General features: G+C 36.1%; 1 protein-coding gene across 17 annotated transcripts in view; it reads left to right on the top strand.

The window, feature by feature from the left end:
• LOC148876637 (rho GTPase-activating protein REN1-like) overlaps positions 1-17,773 on the top strand; it is a 113,183-nt gene that overhangs the window by 70,689 nt on the left and 24,721 nt on the right. For all 17 annotated transcript variants that reach the window (XM_088943075.1, XM_088942858.1, XM_088942498.1 and 14 more), the window contains 8 exons: positions 2,010-2,087; positions 2,324-2,379; positions 2,489-2,558; positions 3,583-3,667; positions 13,861-14,104; positions 14,580-14,783; positions 15,647-15,961; positions 16,154-16,206. In XM_088943075.1, coding sequence (XP_088799201.1) covers positions 2,010-2,087; positions 2,324-2,379; positions 2,489-2,558; positions 3,583-3,667; positions 13,861-14,104; positions 14,580-14,783; positions 15,647-15,961; positions 16,154-16,206 — 1,105 coding nt within the window. The remainder of the gene's footprint in view (positions 1-2,009; positions 2,088-2,323; positions 2,380-2,488; positions 2,559-3,582; positions 3,668-13,860; positions 14,105-14,579; positions 14,784-15,646; positions 15,962-16,153; positions 16,207-17,773) is intronic.

Genomic DNA, 17,773 nt, shown 5'->3' with positions numbered 1-17,773 from the left:
AAAGACAGGGAAAGGTGTTGGAATTCAGAAGTCCAGGGCATCTTCATTGCAAAACAAAGTTTGGGGGGCTAAGTATCACCACCCCGTAAGTGCAGGGTGGCTGCCTGTAATTTGCCCTTATTAACATTACAACTTTATTTGTTTCATTTTGTTGATGGTTTGCTGGAATTGGATGCGAGTTCTTTTTTAATAGTAATTGGTTTCAGAAAAAAAAACTAGAAATCCCATAGAATATGAACCAAAACAGCAGTATGACTGAAGTTATAGGAAGAAAATAGAGTTAAAAAAATGAAATAATAAAAAGATAAATGAAAAAATTCCAACTCTGGAATAATGATAAAAATAAAAAAGGAGTATACTATGAGAAATCATTTTTCCATTTAAACATAAAACTGGAAAGCCATGGAACTAAATCTTCAAAACACTTTTTAAAATAGGAGTTTATGTTGAATTTAGGTGAATTTCCCTGCACCATAAATGGGTAAATTTTAAAATTAAAAATATATAAAAGATGATATTCAAAGAAAAGTTTCTAGCAATCTGCATTGCATGCAAACAGAAAAGGATTAGTCTTGGATGCCTTGCCCTTTGGTGGCTGGTCAGTGAATGTTACTAGTTGAATGCTACCGACAGATCACAGGTGTTAGGTATTGCTATGAAATCAATCCTTAGAAAACTGAAAATAAAATCTAGAAAACCAAAGAACAAAAAAAGATGAAAAACAGAGCCCTATTTGATTTCTATGTTCCCATCTTCTCAAGTTATTTCTTAACTGGCATGGTTGGTAGCGGGTCACTAGTTTGGGGGAAAGTTACTCATCCTGCTCTTAGCAACTTAGTAAAAGGGAGGAAGCAGCAGTGAGCAACTCAGAAGCATCACAACAGCTTTTCTACAAAACTTTGCATTTCTTAATATGCTAGTGGTTTATGGTTTTATTTGTCTCTTTGTTGATTGTAATAAGACACAATGGGGCTTAACTTCTTCAAATATCCTTGTAAAAATATATACATGTTAAAATTTTATAAAGAGTACATTTGTTAAGATATGTACACATGCATATTTAATAAATGTTATAATTGAATTGAGTTGGATTAATATCGAGATCAAATTGGGGTCTATCTGAACTTGATCTGATTAGTAACTGAACTCTATGTGAATATTCGAATTCTATCTGTTTATTGTAATTGGATATTTGACTCCACTATACATGAATCACATTTGAATTGGACTGGATCAATATCCACTTCAATTGCAGACCTTGAAATAATGTAACCTTGGTAGCAACATGGATAACTAGTCCTCTAAGGAAACTCTTGAATAAGGCAACTCAAAGATTCCAAATATGGTGACAAATAGCTCTTACACCACATCAACATGGATCCAATCAACTTGAAAAACATTCATGGAAGCACACTGAAGGTTCTGAGCAAGAAGAATAGAAGATAGAAAAGGGAAGAAAAGAGAGAATAGAAGAGTGGGCAGCAGCTTAGCTTCTGCCTAACCCTAATTGATATTTAAACTAAGGTAAAAAGAAAAGTGCAAGTACAAAAATACCCCTCATTAGGTGGGTATAAAAGATGAGTTTAAAATATGTAAGCCCAAACCCGCAAAGCCCAATGATAAAATAAGAAGACTAATACAATGATAGGACAAACCCTATAGAACTATGTCTTGCAACACTCAAGTTGAGTGTAAATATCCAGCAACAATTCATGGAATCCTGTCTTTGGTAATCCTTTGAAGTTTATAATTGTGTTTATTGGAAACTAGAGGTATTTTTTTCAAGTTATTCTATGACTTCACTAAACATAGTTTCTAGAGAATTTGACTTTAGATATTACATATTCAAAAATGTTCAAAATTATCATCTATACTTGGTTTTCTGTTCTTTGTAGACAATGGAAGAAAAAAATACAAATAACATAAATGTTCTATAAATAAGTAACAAATTGTAAAGATATTATTATGTCAGTTTATTGAATCTGAGCTTCTCTAGACTCCTTGAACAGGTGTTAAAGTAGAAGGTATCTTACGACAAGCTGCTGATGTTGATGATGTTGAACGCCGAATTCAGGAATATGAGCAGGGTCTGTCAGTTTGAACTCATCAGGGTTCTTCTCGTTTTTTTATTTCTTTGGGCAAATAAATATGAACTGGAGTAGCTTTTATGCTTTATTTGTTATGATTTGTCTTAGAGAAGGTTTTGTTCTAATCCATTAATTGGAAGCAAAATTTTATTTTTTTCCATTTCTCATCATTCATCCTTTGTTCACAGTTATTATATAAATACTGCATTGTTCTTAGCCATCTTGAATGTTTCCAGGGAAAGCTGAGTTTTCTCCTGACGAGGATGCACATGTCATTGGTGATTGTATCAAGGTATTCTGTTCTTAAAATCAATAAATGACAGAATTTCAAACTTTTTCTTTTGACAATCCTCAGAAATATGCATTTCCTAATATATTTTCTACTTTTTATACTATTCCAGTATATCCTTCGGGAGATACCATCATATCCAGTTCCAGCATCATGTTGCAATGCATTATTAGATGCATGTCGTAAGTATTTATTTTGGCAATATCTAATTTTATTATTCATCATTAGCATATATTGGTTCTTTTTCCATCAGTCTTTCAACCTCTCTAGTATTTCATTATTGGATGGATGAGGATGAACTTGAATTTATTGAGTCTGTTTGAGTTATTATAGCTTATGGTAAGAGTTGTATGTCATTCCCCCTTGCAGTATTCTAGGTTCTCTATTGAATTATTCTAGTTTTTCTTTCTTCTTTATCAAAATATCTTCTATCTAATTCTGCAAGCAGCCATTATAACCGTCAATAGTTCACAAAATTTTCACTAGAGATCTTTCATTCAACATGAAAAAAAAGAGGCCTTTCATTCAACATACCTAAAGGACAACTGTTCTATGTAAATTTTTCTGTATTTTACATCATCATCATCTAAGTTATTCCAACTATATGGGGTTGGCTACATCAATCCAGTTTCACCATCCATTCTATTTTATGTGGTTAAGATTTCCCCTAGAATAACTTTGCAATCCTTACAGATCATTCGTTTTGTTTTCCTAGTAAGGAAAAAAATCTATTTGACTTACATTTGGTCCACTTTTAAAATTTTTAAGTTTTCATCGTTCTTTTTGAAAAATGTGTTTACTATTGTCATATCATAAGCTATTTGCAAATTCTAAAATTACATCTCTTGTTCATTCCTTTCTGCAAAATTTTCCCATTTCAACCATTTTGTCCGTCTATGCCAAACTACAATATATTTGATTGCTCTAATATTTAAAAACTTTCCATAGATGTTCATAAATTATAGGGGCGAGTAAATGGGTAGGTTCTACCTAGAATTTCTCTAATATGCAACTCTAACAGCTATCAAGTCAATCATTGCTTTGATTGCCCTTTCCTTGGGTGAGTAGAGATGGTAGACCGTTCAGTTTGAAGTTAATAAAATTTTCTGTTGTTATTTGAAAAAAAAACTAACTATTAATAAAAAGGATTCTATTCTCTTGTGGTTTCTGATTTCTTATTGTTGGATAAATTGCAATACTGATTAGGAACCGAACCTGGAGCTAAAGTCGATGCTATGCGTGAAGCAATATGTAATACATTCCCGGAGCCAAATCGCCACTTACTACAAAGGTACTTGATGTGCTAGTTTTGTTGTCTAATATTCACATTTCTTAGAGTTTCTAATTATGTAAATGAAATTTGATTTAGTCCCCTCATATTTGAAGACAATTAGATAAGCATTTAGTTTTAACTTGTTTCTGTTGAACCGTAGTTTCCTTTGGTCTTTCCATAGATCATGGTGGTATTATCATTAATGCTAAAGCAAGGTTTTCAACCTTCTGTTGAACTGACTGGTCAAACCAGTCAGCCCATTACCCAGCCATATTTCTAGGGCCGTTTAACCTCCAAATTGCTTACTTGCAAAAAACAGTTGACTTGGACAACAACTCAGTGACTTGACCAATTGAACTGTTGAATTGTTTGACTCGATTAGTGGGTCATGTGTTAGACATTGATTCTCTTTTTCTGTTATATGTTTAATCACCATTTTCATCATTAATGTTGAGATTGTTTGGAAGGAAGGGTATTCTTGTCTTTTTTTTTCTTTTGTGTTTGGGTACCTATATGAAGGCTTTCTTGTAATTTCTCTCAATAGTATAAAATTCCATTTGAACCTTTCTCTCTTCTTCTCTTCTCCTTTTCTTCTTCTTGTTTTCTTTCTCAATAAAACCTAGATATTGTAACTATTAATAATAGTAATTTTCATTTATCAGACTTATTTTTGTTTAATATGATAAATATATAATATTAAATATGCACAAATTTTCTTTAAAATTTCTATGTTTCCTGTAATTTTATCTAATTTTATATTTTATTATTTAATTTATGATATAACAAGTTGACCTATTTGCTTTAGATGTTAAGCTGCTGAGCTGCCATCTGGATGGAAAAACAATTTTGTTTCTGGGTCTGTTTTTAAAACACTGCTAAAAATAGGAAAATTTTGGGCATATTGAAAAGTTCATATTTAAAGGATAAAATTTATTAAAGTTATGGAAAAATTAGGAAATCATTAGATGCACTCAGTGATATTTCTGAGAATGAAAATAGAACCATGATTACTCAAATAATTGACCATCAACTCATATAATAAGAGGAACACAAACTGGTTGTTGATGCGTATATGTGATATAATGAATGAAAGCTATTATTTCATTTTATTTAAGATCATATATAAGATTGTGGAAGATGTTTCCAATTAGGACTAGAGCAGGATGCACTAATGTAGGGAAAAAATTTTGGGGTGTTATGCCAGTTAAGTTAAAAGGAAAATTTTATAAAATGGCCACAAGGTCAGCAATGTTGTATGCATAATTGATAAATATATGGATATATGCATATTGGTGATGTACATGTCGACTATGTAGGAGTATTTTTGTCTTTATGCTTATGTTTGAGTTGCTGATGTGTAAAGTTATGTTAGATCTTATGTCCCTCACTTAAGTAGGGGTAAATGTGTCACTTCCAGATTAATAGAAATATAAAAACAAATCTGGCCGAATGGGAGAGGCTGACTTTCTCTCTTGTTTGAACCAGAACTTTCTTTCCTTCTATTCTCTTCTCTTCTTATTTCTGCTGTTATCAGTCTAACAGAATTCAAGGTTTGGCCGAATTCTAATATGGTATCAGAGCCAAACTGAGCAAATCGAAACTGCCCAGAATTCTGTTCTTTGCGCACCCAGTCTAGGGTTTTCTCTTGTTTTCTTCGCCATCAGTTGGAGATAAGGGAAAGGGCTGAAAAGGAGTGATTGCCCTCTTCCCTTGGAGGTTTATATGCCTCCAGTTGTGCAATTCATGGTTGGTTGTTGTGGTTTGTAAGAAGCCCTCTCTTAATCGGTGAAGAGAAGAAGGCTGATTCGTGTGATGCAGTGGGTGCCTAGTGTGGTCTGATTCTTTGGTGATTAGGTAAGAGGTTTCTATGCAGCTTTTTGTTGTGAATCAAATGATAAGTTTGTTTCAGATTGTATGGTGGGAATTCAGGTTGTAGTGTGTTAGGGTTTATGCAAATTTCAGTGTGATTCAAAGGGGGAGTGATCCCCAAACAGTGTGGTGAGTTTTCAGGTAGTCGTGTGGTAGGGTTGTGGTGTAGAGAGTGCAGTTTTCAGCAATAATAAGTGCTGAAAACAGTGTGGTTCAGTTGTAGTGTGGTTTAGTGTGCAGTGTGCTGAATTCAGCAATGAGAGACAACAGTGACAGTAAAACTAGTGTGATGGTCCCTACTAACTACCTAAATGTTCAAATGACCTCTATTAAACTGAATATAACACGACCACTCTTGCACACTCAGGTATGGCTTGTCTGGCATCCACACCCAATCCCTGGATTATTGACTTTGGAGCCTCCGATCACATGGCTGGAACTCCAGGTGTGTTTTCTTCCCTCTCTCATTGCCCAACACCACAATCTGTTACCCTTGCTAATGGTTCCGCATCCTCCATTTGTGGTGTTGGTAATGTTAACATGGACCCTTTACCCTTATCTTCAGTTTTGTATGTCCCTTAATTTCCATTTAACCTTATGTCAGTTAGTAAGTTGACCAAGTCTCTTAATTGCTCTGTTACTTTTTCCCCTTCTTCGTGTGTTTTTCAAGATCTCAAGATGGGGATGAAGATTGGTGGAGGGCATGAAGCTGGTGGATTGTATTATCTTGACGGTGGTGGAAGTACATCAATAGCTCTCTAGTCATCTCTTTTTCCTCTCCAGTGGCACTGTTGATTTGGTCATCCTTCGTTGAAAGTTTTGAAGTCTCTGGTTCCTTTGTTGAGTCATCTTTTTGTTTTGGATTGTTAGTCGTGTCAGTTGGGGAAACATCATTGTGTTCCCTTTAGTCCTAGGTTTGATAAACGTATGTCGAGTCCTTTTTCTTTGGTTCATTCAGATGTTTGGGGTCCTTATAAAGTAATATCATACAATGGATATAAATACTTTGTCATTTTTGTTGATGATTATTCAAGGATGACGTGGCTTTATTAAATGAAAGAAATGAGTGAATTGTTTGCCATTTTCCAAAAATTTTATGCTGAAATTCGCAACCAATTTGGTGTCCACATTAAAATTTTTCATTCCGATAATGGCCGTGAATATTTCTCTACATCATTTCAAGAATATTTGGACCAACATGGCATTATCCATTAGACTTCATGTACCAACACCCCACAACAAAATGGGGTGGTTGAGAGAAAGAATCGTCATCTTTTGGAAACTTCTTGATCCCTCATGCACCACATGAATGTCCCCAAACCTTTTTGGAGTGATGCGGTGCTTAGTTCTTGCTTCCTGATTAACAGGATGCCCACTTCTATCCTTGATGGTCATTCTTCAATCACCACTTTGTTTCCTACCTTGTCTCTGTTTCCTCTTTCTTCTTGGGTTTTTGGGTGTATTTGCTTCGTTTATAATCTGGGGTCAGGAAGGGACAAGTTAGACACACGATCCATTAAGTGCATCTTCCTTGGCTATTCCCTGACTCAGAAAGGGTATAAGTGTTACCATCCTAGCTCTCGATGTTTCTTTGTGTGTGCTGGTGTTACTTTCTTTGAGTCTACTCCATTTTTCTTGGGGTCAAGTGATGTTTCTTTCTCCTCATCACCTCCTCCTCTTCCTCTTCCTCTTCTAATTGTGGATTATGTTCCTCTTGTTCTAGCTGTGACCAAGTCCTTGCCTCCGATGCCACCACCTGTTGAACGGCCACCTACTTGTCAAGTGTATACACATCACCAACATGTACCGGCTCCTCCTCCAGCTCCATCATCGTTGACAGATCCGGTAGTTGTCCCCACACCAGCCCCAACCCCAGTATCTAAAAATGATCTTCCCATTGCCTTGCGGAAAAGGTAAACACAGTTGTACCCTTCATCCTATTTCTAATTATGTTTCTCTCACTCACCTTTTTGCTTCCCATCACCAATTTATCTCCTTGTTATCATCTGCTGTTGTCCTTAAAAATGTCCAGGAAGCCCTTGCCTCTCTAGGTTGGCGTCATGCAATGGAAGAAGAACTCTCAGCTCTAACTGATAATCATACATGGGACCTCACCACTCTTCCTCTTGGTAAGCAAGCTGTCGGTTGTAAGTGGGTTTATACTGTTAAGTACTTACCTGATGGTAGTGTAGAGCAACTAAAAGCTAAAATGGTTGCCAAAGGGTACTCCCAAACCTATGGTATTAACTACACAGAGACCTTCTCCCCAGTTGCTAAGATTGGTTCATTTCGTGTTGTAATTTCTCTTGCTGCTATGTATGATTGGTCCCTCTATCAACTTGCTATCAAGAGTGCTTTCTTAGATGGCGACTTGCTTGAGGAGGTCTATATGGAGCAATCATCGGGGTTTGTTGCTCAAGGGGAGGATGGTAAGGTGTGCCGACTAAAGAAGGCCATTTATGGACTTAAGCAGTCTCCTCGAGCATGGTTTGGTAGGTTCAGTGAGGAGGTAAAGAAGTTTGGTATGAAACAGTGCCAAGTTGACCATTCTGTCTTCAGTCATGACTCTCAGGCTGGAAAGATCCTATTGTGGTGTATGTAGATGATATTGTTATCATTGGACCTTGGTAAACTAAAATATTTATTGGGGATAGAAGCAACAAGGTCTAAGCATGGTATTAACTTGTGTCAAAGGAAATATGTCCTTGATTTGCTGGAAAAAACATGTTTGTTAGGTGCTAAACAACTGAAGCACCTATGGAAACAAACACTAAGCTTAGTAGTGATATGGGTGAAGAATTTGAAAACCCTGGCAGGTACTGACGGCTTGTGGGTAAACTAAATTACCTAACCATTACTCAGCCAGACATTTCATTTGCGGTTAGTGTGGTAAGTCAATTCATGCAGAAACCTTGGGTTCCACATTGGGATGCAGTTCTAAGCATTGTGAGGTATTTAAAGGGGGCTCCTGGTCGTGGTTTGATATATAGAAGTGGTGGAAAACTTGAAATAGATGGATATACTAATGCTGATTGGGCCGGTTCTATATCTGATAAGAGATCTATACAGGCTATTGTACTTTTCTTGGGGGTAATCTTGTGACATGGAAAAGTAAGAATCAGACAGTTATGCCAAGAAGCAGTGCAAAGGCAGAATATAGAGCTATGACACATACTACTTGTAAATTAGTGTGGCTTAAGGAACCTTCTATAGGAGATGGGATACACTGTTGACACTCCAACTAAGCTCTACATGACAATCAAGCTGCAGTCCATATTTCCTCTAATCCGGTGTTTCATGAGAGAACCAAGCACAAAGAGGTCAAGTGTCACTTTGTGAGAGAGAAGGTGCTGAGTGGAGTGATAGACACTGCATATGTTAAGATAGGAAATCAGTGGGCAGACTTGTTTACCAAAGGGTTGAGTCAGAGAAGAGTGGACTACATATGTAACAAGCTGGGATTATATGATATATACTAACCAGCTTGAGGGGGAGTGTTAATGTCGACTATGTAGGGGTATTTTTGTCTTTATACTTATGTTTGAGTTGCTGATGTGTAAAGTTATGTTAGATCTTATGCCCCTCACTTAAGTAGGGGCAAAGGTGTCATTTCCAGATTAATAGAAATATAAAAACAAATCTGGCTGAATGGGAGAGACCGACTTTCTCTCTTGTTTGAACTAGAACTTTCTCTCCTATTCTCTTCTCTTCTTCTTCTCTCTCCTTCCCTCTTTCTTTTATTTCTGCTGTTATCACTCTAACAGAATTCAAGGGCAGGCTGAATTCTAATAGGTGAATACTACACCAATCTGTATTAGAGACAGATTTACTCAAAGAATATGAAAATATGCCTAAATTTTCATAAAAAATGTATAAGTATGTTAATAGTTTATATTTTAAAAATATGGGATAGAATTACAGAAATTTATTGTTTTTAATGTATTTTATAATATAAATAGGAAAAATATACTAAATGGGTTAATCATGTGCATATTTAGTTAAGGTTGATGAGCAAGGTTGGAAGATTGGGTGTTCATTTGGGTCAGAAGAGCAAGGTTGATGAGAAGACTGTGGAGTTAGATAATGGGTTAACTAGCAAGTAAGCACGGTTTTCTAGAACTCATGTTGTTCATGTGACAAAATTTTTCCTAGTTGAAGCTTGTTGGTCGAGCGGGGGAAGGACCTACAAAAAGTTTTGAATGGGTTTACAAAAGAAAAGGATCGAGAGGCATTTCTCCATCAGACTTTGGTCTTTGTGGAGCAATGATACAAGCTCAACCATTGGATCCCCATCTAGGTAAGGTGCATAAAGATGAGAAAGAGAGTTTTGAAGGATCTGAAGTTGACGAGAATTCAATGGCGAAAAAGAACAGATCTTTGCCTCTTCAGAAGTTAGTGGAGAAAGAAGTTGAGATTGGCAAAAGCCTTGGCTTATTTTTTTGGGGAGGTGAGGAATTTAAGAAGGCTTTTGAGGAGTTAGAGAGAAAGAGGAAGGAAGAGAGTTTGGGGAAAGTAGTAATTGGGAAGGGAAGAAAGAAGTAGAATGAGGATGTTGATAGGCAGGATGGAGTGTTCGAGGGCAAGTAGTAGGGAGATGATGTCGGGGTTCTGCGATTCAAGGAGCTGTATGAAGGTGTCCGGAAGTGTGCTTTTTGTTTTTTGTTATGTTTGGCTGTAATTTGGTGTCAAAGGTAGTGAGTTCGTATTTGTGTCTATTGCTTTCTCTCAGGAGATTTCTTATCACCTTTCTCTTGTATTCTCTTTTTCTTTTAATGAATTTATCTTTATTCTTCAACAAAAAAAAAAGATATTGAGTTAAAGGGTCTAGAAGAATTAAGGGTAGAAAAAAGGACATCAGCTGAGAGTTGTTTAAGGTGAAGCCAAAAGAAGAAAGAAAGAAGAGAAGGGAGGAGAAGAAGAGAATTACAAGGTCTGTCTCAGGTTACTGTTCACACCAGAGACAGCTTTTATATTTTGCTGAGAAGTACAAGTTTGCCCTTGCTTGGGCACCCTGATAAAAAAGAGGAAAAAAACCCAAAAAAGCCCTTACATCATATTCCATATTCTCGGCACCACCCCCTCAAGCTGAGCATAGATATCTATCATGCCCAGCTTGGCTAGGTTACTATCGAATTTCGGCTTGTGAACTCCTTTAGTAAAGTAGTTGGCAAGTTGATCCTCAGAAAAAAATTCTAGAAATATAAACGAGCCAAATGATGGGACCACTTCCTGCCTTCCTAGAAATATAAAACGAGCCAAATGAAATTGGCTTGTAGGAGAAGCAGTCCATTAAAGGAACTGAAACAGCCTCAAACTCAAATCTGAATTTTCTGTGAATTTCCTTTTGGAAAAATCATAACAAATCACAGAAGTTTTGCATGGAGGTGAAACCTATATCAAAAAATCCCTAATGATTTGGCCCATACCAGTTTCAAGGATGGTTGCTGCCACTTTTACGGACTACAGTCTGACGTCAGTAGGTTGCCTCTAGGGTAATGAAAACCAGAAGAAGTCTACCCTGAATCCAGATGTGGTTGTGATACCAAGTTGTTTAAGGTATAGCCAAAACAAGAAAGAAAGAAGAGAAGGGAGGAGGAGATGGGAGAAGAAGAGAAGAAGAGAATTAGGAAGGTTTGTCTCAGGCTACTGTTCACACCAGAGAGAAAGATTTTATATTTTTGCTGAAAAGTACAAGTTTTCCCTTACTTGGGCTCCCAAATACAAAAGAGGAAAAAACTCAAAAGAAAAAAGCCCTTACATCATATTGCATATTCTCAACAAGTTGATATGGTTAAATGGTTTGATTTGATAGTGGACATGATACTAGAGTGGAATGGTGGACATCCTAAATAGTTGGATAAGGTTCTCTTGAGTTGAGTCGAGTTGGGAGGTATTTCAGTATTTTTATGATTTTGTAGGATCCACCCTAGGAATTTGATTTGCGATTTTTCCAATCATAGTTTAGTTTTGTTTAAACTTTCAAAGTTATTACTAAGAGTTATTTTAGTTTCTGAGGTGAAATATGAGAGGCAAGATTGAAAATTTTCTATTCTCAAGGAGATTGGCCATCATGCTATGGTTAGTCATTTTATAAAACCTAAAGTGATTCTAGGTGCCCATTGTGTGATTTTCGGTTCTTTTCCCTTCTTTTTCTTTCTTGATTTCTTTACAAAATGTTTTATTCTAATATTGATCAGCCATCAAGATCAGAGAGGATATCATCAAACTACATTAATAAATGTCTAATATTGATCCCAGGTATGCTCTTTCATTACTTCCCTAGGAGCTTTGAAGTATAGAGCATGTCCCTAGTTTGTAGTGAGATTCTGTGGCTATAGGCCCTCATCCATGACCTTCATTTTGATTTGTTGTCTCCAATTCCTTTCTTTTTTGACAATCTCAGTGCTATCAAGATTGCATCCAAACCTGTTTTCCTTGAGCGAACAAAGCATATTGAAGTGGATTATCACTTTATTAGAGATCTCCTCCTTGTAGGCCGCATTTTCCTTCCTCACGTCTCTTTGGGCTTCAGCTAGCAGATTTTCTTACTAAGGCTATGACATTTTATATGACTGCTTGTGATGAATCTAACTATAAGTTAATAATCTCCCATTCATTTATTGTTAGTATTTGGGAATGGTTTCTTTGCTTGGGTGCAGGTTGGCTCATCTGGCTTGTTGGTAGACTTATTCTCTTAGGGAACTCTGAGACACAAAAGGAGAAGGGGAAGAATAATGTAATAATGTGGAGATGCATAAGGGCTGCTATTGTTTGGACTGTTTGGAAAGAAAGAGATGAAAGGATATTCAAAGAGCAAAGAAGATCTAGGGAAGCAGTGATTGGATATATCAAGATAAGAGCAGTGTTTTGGATAAAACCTTTTGAGGTTTTCAATCCTTTCTCATTTGATGGCATCCTAAGGAAGTGGGTGGTATCTCAAGCTTAACTTTTCTGGAAGTAGCAAGGGAAACTCAGGTCCTTTTGGGGTGGGAGGGGTAATAAGAGATGAAGGGATTGCAAAAGCATTTTGCTTGGGGATAATTGGAGGAGATTCTAAGGTGATAATTATCTTGCTAAGGAAGGAGGAAAAAGCATTATGGACATTCGGGATGAGATGAAGAAGTTTAAGTGGTTAACAAGGAATGTACAGGTGAAAGCTCAATGGGTTCCAATATCATCTAACAACTTGGCTGATGGTTTAGCTAAGAAAGGGGTGAATAGGAATCAGTTGTTTTGCGTGAAGTTCTAAATCTTAATATCTCATTGTGAGGGATAGCCTATTTATGCCCTCAATCTTGTTTAAAAAGATGTATAATATTGTTTCAACTTAATATTTTTTTTATCTTGTTGTTGATCAAAAACCAAGAAAACTTAGTGACTTGACACCTAACAGCTATTTGTCACCTCCTTACAGTTTTCTTCTTTATGATGATGTGATCTCTTTGACTTATGGCTTTACTAACTAAAAAAAAATCCTATTAGTGAACCTAGTTTAGTGTAATGATTACAATATTTAACCCATAACTGGATTTGAAACAAAGAGATTACAGCCCCAAAAATAAATTCTAAAATACCCCTGTTCTATTTTAAGAAGTTTTCTTTTTCTCTCTAAACTTTGCAATTCTGTTGGAGATTCACTCATTCATGGAACTTGTTTATGAAAAGATAGAAGAAGATAGAAAGTAGAAGAGTAGAGAAAGAGATAAGACAGAGAAAGCGATTTTGAGGGGAGAATAGAAGTATGAGGTGTGCAGCCAGAAGGGTGCCATTGAAGTGCCCAGATAGGGTAGCTGGAGTTGTAGTCCCCAGAGTTGATGGCTATCCTCATAAATCAAGTTTCCTTGAAGTTTCTACTTTTTCTGCTTCTCTGGATTTTTTTTATTGCTTGCAGCTCCTGTATCAAATCCTATAGCACTTCTAATTATCAAAATTTAAAACCTTCCAAGGTCTGTAAAATGATTGGACCAGGGTTGGAAAGATTTAGGGAAATGTTATATCCATAGAATAAGGAAGGGTGAAGAGAAATATGAAGGTAATCTTTGATATTATGTTTCATTTCATCTGTAACTGCAAAAACTATAGATTTTGTGTTTTCTTCCATGTGCACTAATTTATCTTCATATCCACTGTAACTATCACTATGTTTTTCTGAAAGATAACTAATTATGAGCAAAATAAAAAATCCTCTCTTACTGTGCTATAAGTTGTGGAGGTCCAACGTGATATAATCTTCTGGTATTGTTTTATGTATTGCTTTATTTCTTCTTCTTGAACTCTTACATTGATCACACAATTAGTTGCATTTGTCCATTCATTAATTTTTTTCTTCCTTTTGTGTTCAGAATTCTGACAATGATGCAAAGAGTAGCTTCTCACAAATCTGAGAATAGGATGAGCTTATCTGCTGTGGCAGCTTGCATGGCACCTTTACTTCTCCGTCCCCTTCTGGCAGGAGATTGTGAGCTTGAAAGTGATTTTAGTTTAGGTGGTGATGGTTCTGTTCAACTTATGCAGGCTGCTGCAGCAGCTAACCATGCTCAAGCCATAGTAATAACTCTTCTAGAGGAGTATGACAACATATTTGAGGTAAGTTACTGCATAAAGTAATTGCTGATATTATTTGATAAATTCTCTGTTTAGATGGTTTCCGTTTCATTATCAGGAAGAATGACAAACCTTAGGAGCCATTTTCTGTCTAACAAGGATTAACATTATTATATTCATGCAATCTCATGCATGGGAATACCTTAAATTTGTTTTCGCCATCACTTAGAAAACTTTTTCATTCTATCACTACAGACTCTTGGGAATTGGTGTATTTTTGTTATAATATTTTGAAAAGCACAAAGATGATATCTAGTGTAGTAGATGGCTACTGAAGCTTTCCCAAAAGAATATAAAGTTGTTTAGAAATTGATATTTTAAGACAAAAAAAGTTCTGTTCCTATAATTTTTTAATTTCTTGATAAATTATTCCAATGATTAATCTTTTTATAATTTCAATGTCGTGTTTTTACCTTTAGTATATTTGTAATATGTGAAAAAGTGAAAGCATTTGCAGGATGACCAATTGGAAGATGGTTCAATTTCTTCAGAATTATATTCTGATATGGAGGATGGCAGTGATTATGAGGAGCAAAGTGATGATGATGGGACAGTTGAAGATGGTGGGTTCCATGATTCACAACATGGGAATAGGGAAGATGATCCTGAACATGCATCAAGTGAAACCAGCAGTGAACACAGTAGCAATGGAGATGATAAGGCTCGTTCCTGTACTTAACATGGACACCTTGACATATTAAGATGGTGATATTAACTCATCAATAATTGGAATTTTTTGGCCGTGTTTGTTCTGACATATTTTTACTGCTCATAACATTCATTTGGTGCTCATTAATACTGGAGGGTTTTTAGTTAACATAATGAATATTGACGAATTTTCTCTTTTTATTCATGAGCATCCAATTGATTGGTTTCAAATGACTGATCTCTTTCCTGACTATCCAATTTGCAAAGGGGTGCTAATTAATGTGTCTATTCTTGTTTTGATTTATATATTGAATCAAAATATGATATAAAACCACAGAACTCTAGAGCACCAAGTAGGATTTTTACTAGCTCTTGAGTGCAACCAAAGTAAAACAGAGGAAGAAGCGGAAATGGGGCTACTAATTTTGTTGATGAAACAATTAATAGCTGCTTTTCACATTAACTGTTTGCAGCCTTTCTAAATACTTCCACCCAAGATACTTCATATTCAGGAAATTTTAAACATAACCTGTTTCTAATGGGGTGACATGTAACCTTAAAAATATCAGTTCAAACAACAAGAGTTTAATCAGTTTTCTTAGTTTCCAAAACTGCTCACCCTCATGAAAATGTCACTTCCAATAATAAATTTTATTATTTTGGGATCATTAGAACAGAACTTGATCTTTCTGTTGATCAAGTTTGGTTGCAATAAAGGAATCCAAAGCTGAATGAAAACCTGCTATCCCGCATTTACTGTCAACTGAAATTTGGAGCTTGGTCCATTTTTGGATTTTCTTCTATTTCATTCTATTTTCTGCTTTTCTTTTGCCTCTTCTCATGCCATATTTACAAAATTTCCTATTTTGGATACAGGTTTCTGAAGGTTCTGAGTTACACTCTAAGCCTTCTTTATCCAGTGAATATCTTGAAGTTAAACAGAAGACATCAAATGGACCTCAAGATTCATTGCCAAAGCACAATAATGTACAAAGTAGTGACAATTTGCAAAATTCAAGTAACACTAGTGCAGTGGTGCATGCTGATAGTGAATCATTGGAAGATACCCCTGCCTTAAATGCTATCAATGAGTCAATTGATCATAGTCACTCCTCCATTACAAAAACGCAAAATAAACAGAATGAAACAGTGCTTGGTTCCAAACGTCGAACTCTTTTTGGACGTACCCCTGTGAGTATTTATATTTCCCAGTATTCGTGATGTGAGGTTGTATTTCTGATGTTTCTATACCCATCCCTTAGATTTGATTTGAATATGGCTTTACTACTTTTCTATTATTATTTTTATATTTTTCTAATGTAACTATATAAACTACCATGTGCAATTGGTAATTGACATTCTTATATCTATTTGATTTTCCAGGCTAGAAAGAACGTTTCCATGGAATCCTTTGACTATGTTATTGAAGATGAGGAGTAAGTGATGCGTCAATGACTTGCCTAAAGTGTTTGTTTACATGCATGAAGCAAGTGTCCTTGGTTTTCTTGCATCTTGTTTTTATAGCAACTTGTGATTCCATCTCAGAACTTAGTACTTAAAATGTGACTTTTCCTGCTTAGACTGCTAGCTTTGTAGTATGCCTGTGATGCATTGATGGAACAAAACATTAGGGAGAAGCAGATCTACAAGACAGGAGAGAAACAGTCCCAAAAGAATGAGAGGACTGATTAAAGAATTGTGAAATAAAAAAGAGAAAACAGCAAGGAGAAGAAGAAGAAGTTGGATGTGAGAAGGGTTTAGAGAGATGAGTTGTTTGTACAGCTTTCTCCTTTCCCTAATCTATTTCATTAACTTAATCACTAACTTTAAGTAATTTAAAAGTTAGCCCTTAGTTGGGCGGCAGCTAATTACATAAACATGAACTAATGTTAACAGGCCCATAAAGTGAAGGTCCATTAACAGAATAAAACATAAACATAAAACTAAACATAACAGAAAACATAAACATAAGCTGTGGGTTATGGGCCATTCGGCCCCTCTTCTCTACACTCCCCCTCAAGCTGAGCATAGATGTCAACAGCTTGCCTGTGTCATGTTGAAGCTTGGCCTTGGAAATTCCTTTGGTAAGAATGTCAGCTAACTGTTATTCAGAAGAATGGTAGACAAACTTCTCCATAAGTCACTCTTTCCCTGATGAAGTGCCTGTCAACTTCAATGTGTTTAGTTCTATCATGTTGCACTGGATTGTGGGCAATGTAAATGGCGGTCTAATTATCACAATTCAACATTAGTGGTTTATCATACTTAACACCTAGTTCCTTCATCAAAGATCGGAGACAAAGTAACTCAGAAACTTCATGGGCCATAGCCCTGTATTCTGCCTTAGCTGAAGATCTAGCAACCACATATTGTTTCTTGCTTCTCCAAGAAGCAATATTACCTGCTACCATACTACAGTATTCCGAAGTTGACCTCCTATCATCAATGTTACCTGCCCAGTCAGCATCTGTATAGGCTTCTAGCTTTAGATGACCATGTTTGGCAAAAAGAATGCCTTTCCCCGAAGTACTCTTCAAGTAACGTAGAATCCTCTCTATTGCTGCCATATGTGAATGAATCTCTGGGAGCATGCATGAACTGGCTAATGCAGCTAACAACATATGCAATGTCAGGGCGAGTCATACACAGATATAGTAGTTTCCCTAGTAACCTTTGAAACACTCCCTTATCCTTCAACAGTTCTCCATTAGTGGCAGAAAATTTGTGACTCATATCAATAGGAGTAGCCATTGGTCTTGCACCCAATTTTCATGTTTCAGTGAGCAAGTCTAGCACATACTTGCATTGAGAAATAAAGATTCCATCCTTAGATCGAGCCACTTCAATACCTAGGAAATACCTCAACTCTCCTAGGTCTTTGATCTCAAACTCTGTATGAAGGAAGGATTTGAGTTCATCAATCCTTGTTACATTAGTGCTAGTGACTACAATATCATCCACATAGACTATAAGGTATACTACCAATGAACCTCTCCTCTTCAC

The sequence above is a fragment of the Nelumbo lutea genome, chromosome 1 (assembly GCF_056320005.1).
Source record: "Nelumbo lutea isolate HS-2025 chromosome 1, American lotus-T2T, whole genome shotgun sequence".
In the NCBI taxonomy this organism is placed as follows: domain Eukaryota; kingdom Viridiplantae; phylum Streptophyta; class Magnoliopsida; order Proteales; family Nelumbonaceae; genus Nelumbo; species Nelumbo lutea.
Note: the sequence above shows the minus strand (reverse complement) of the source record. Positions and strands in the feature narration are given on the sequence as shown.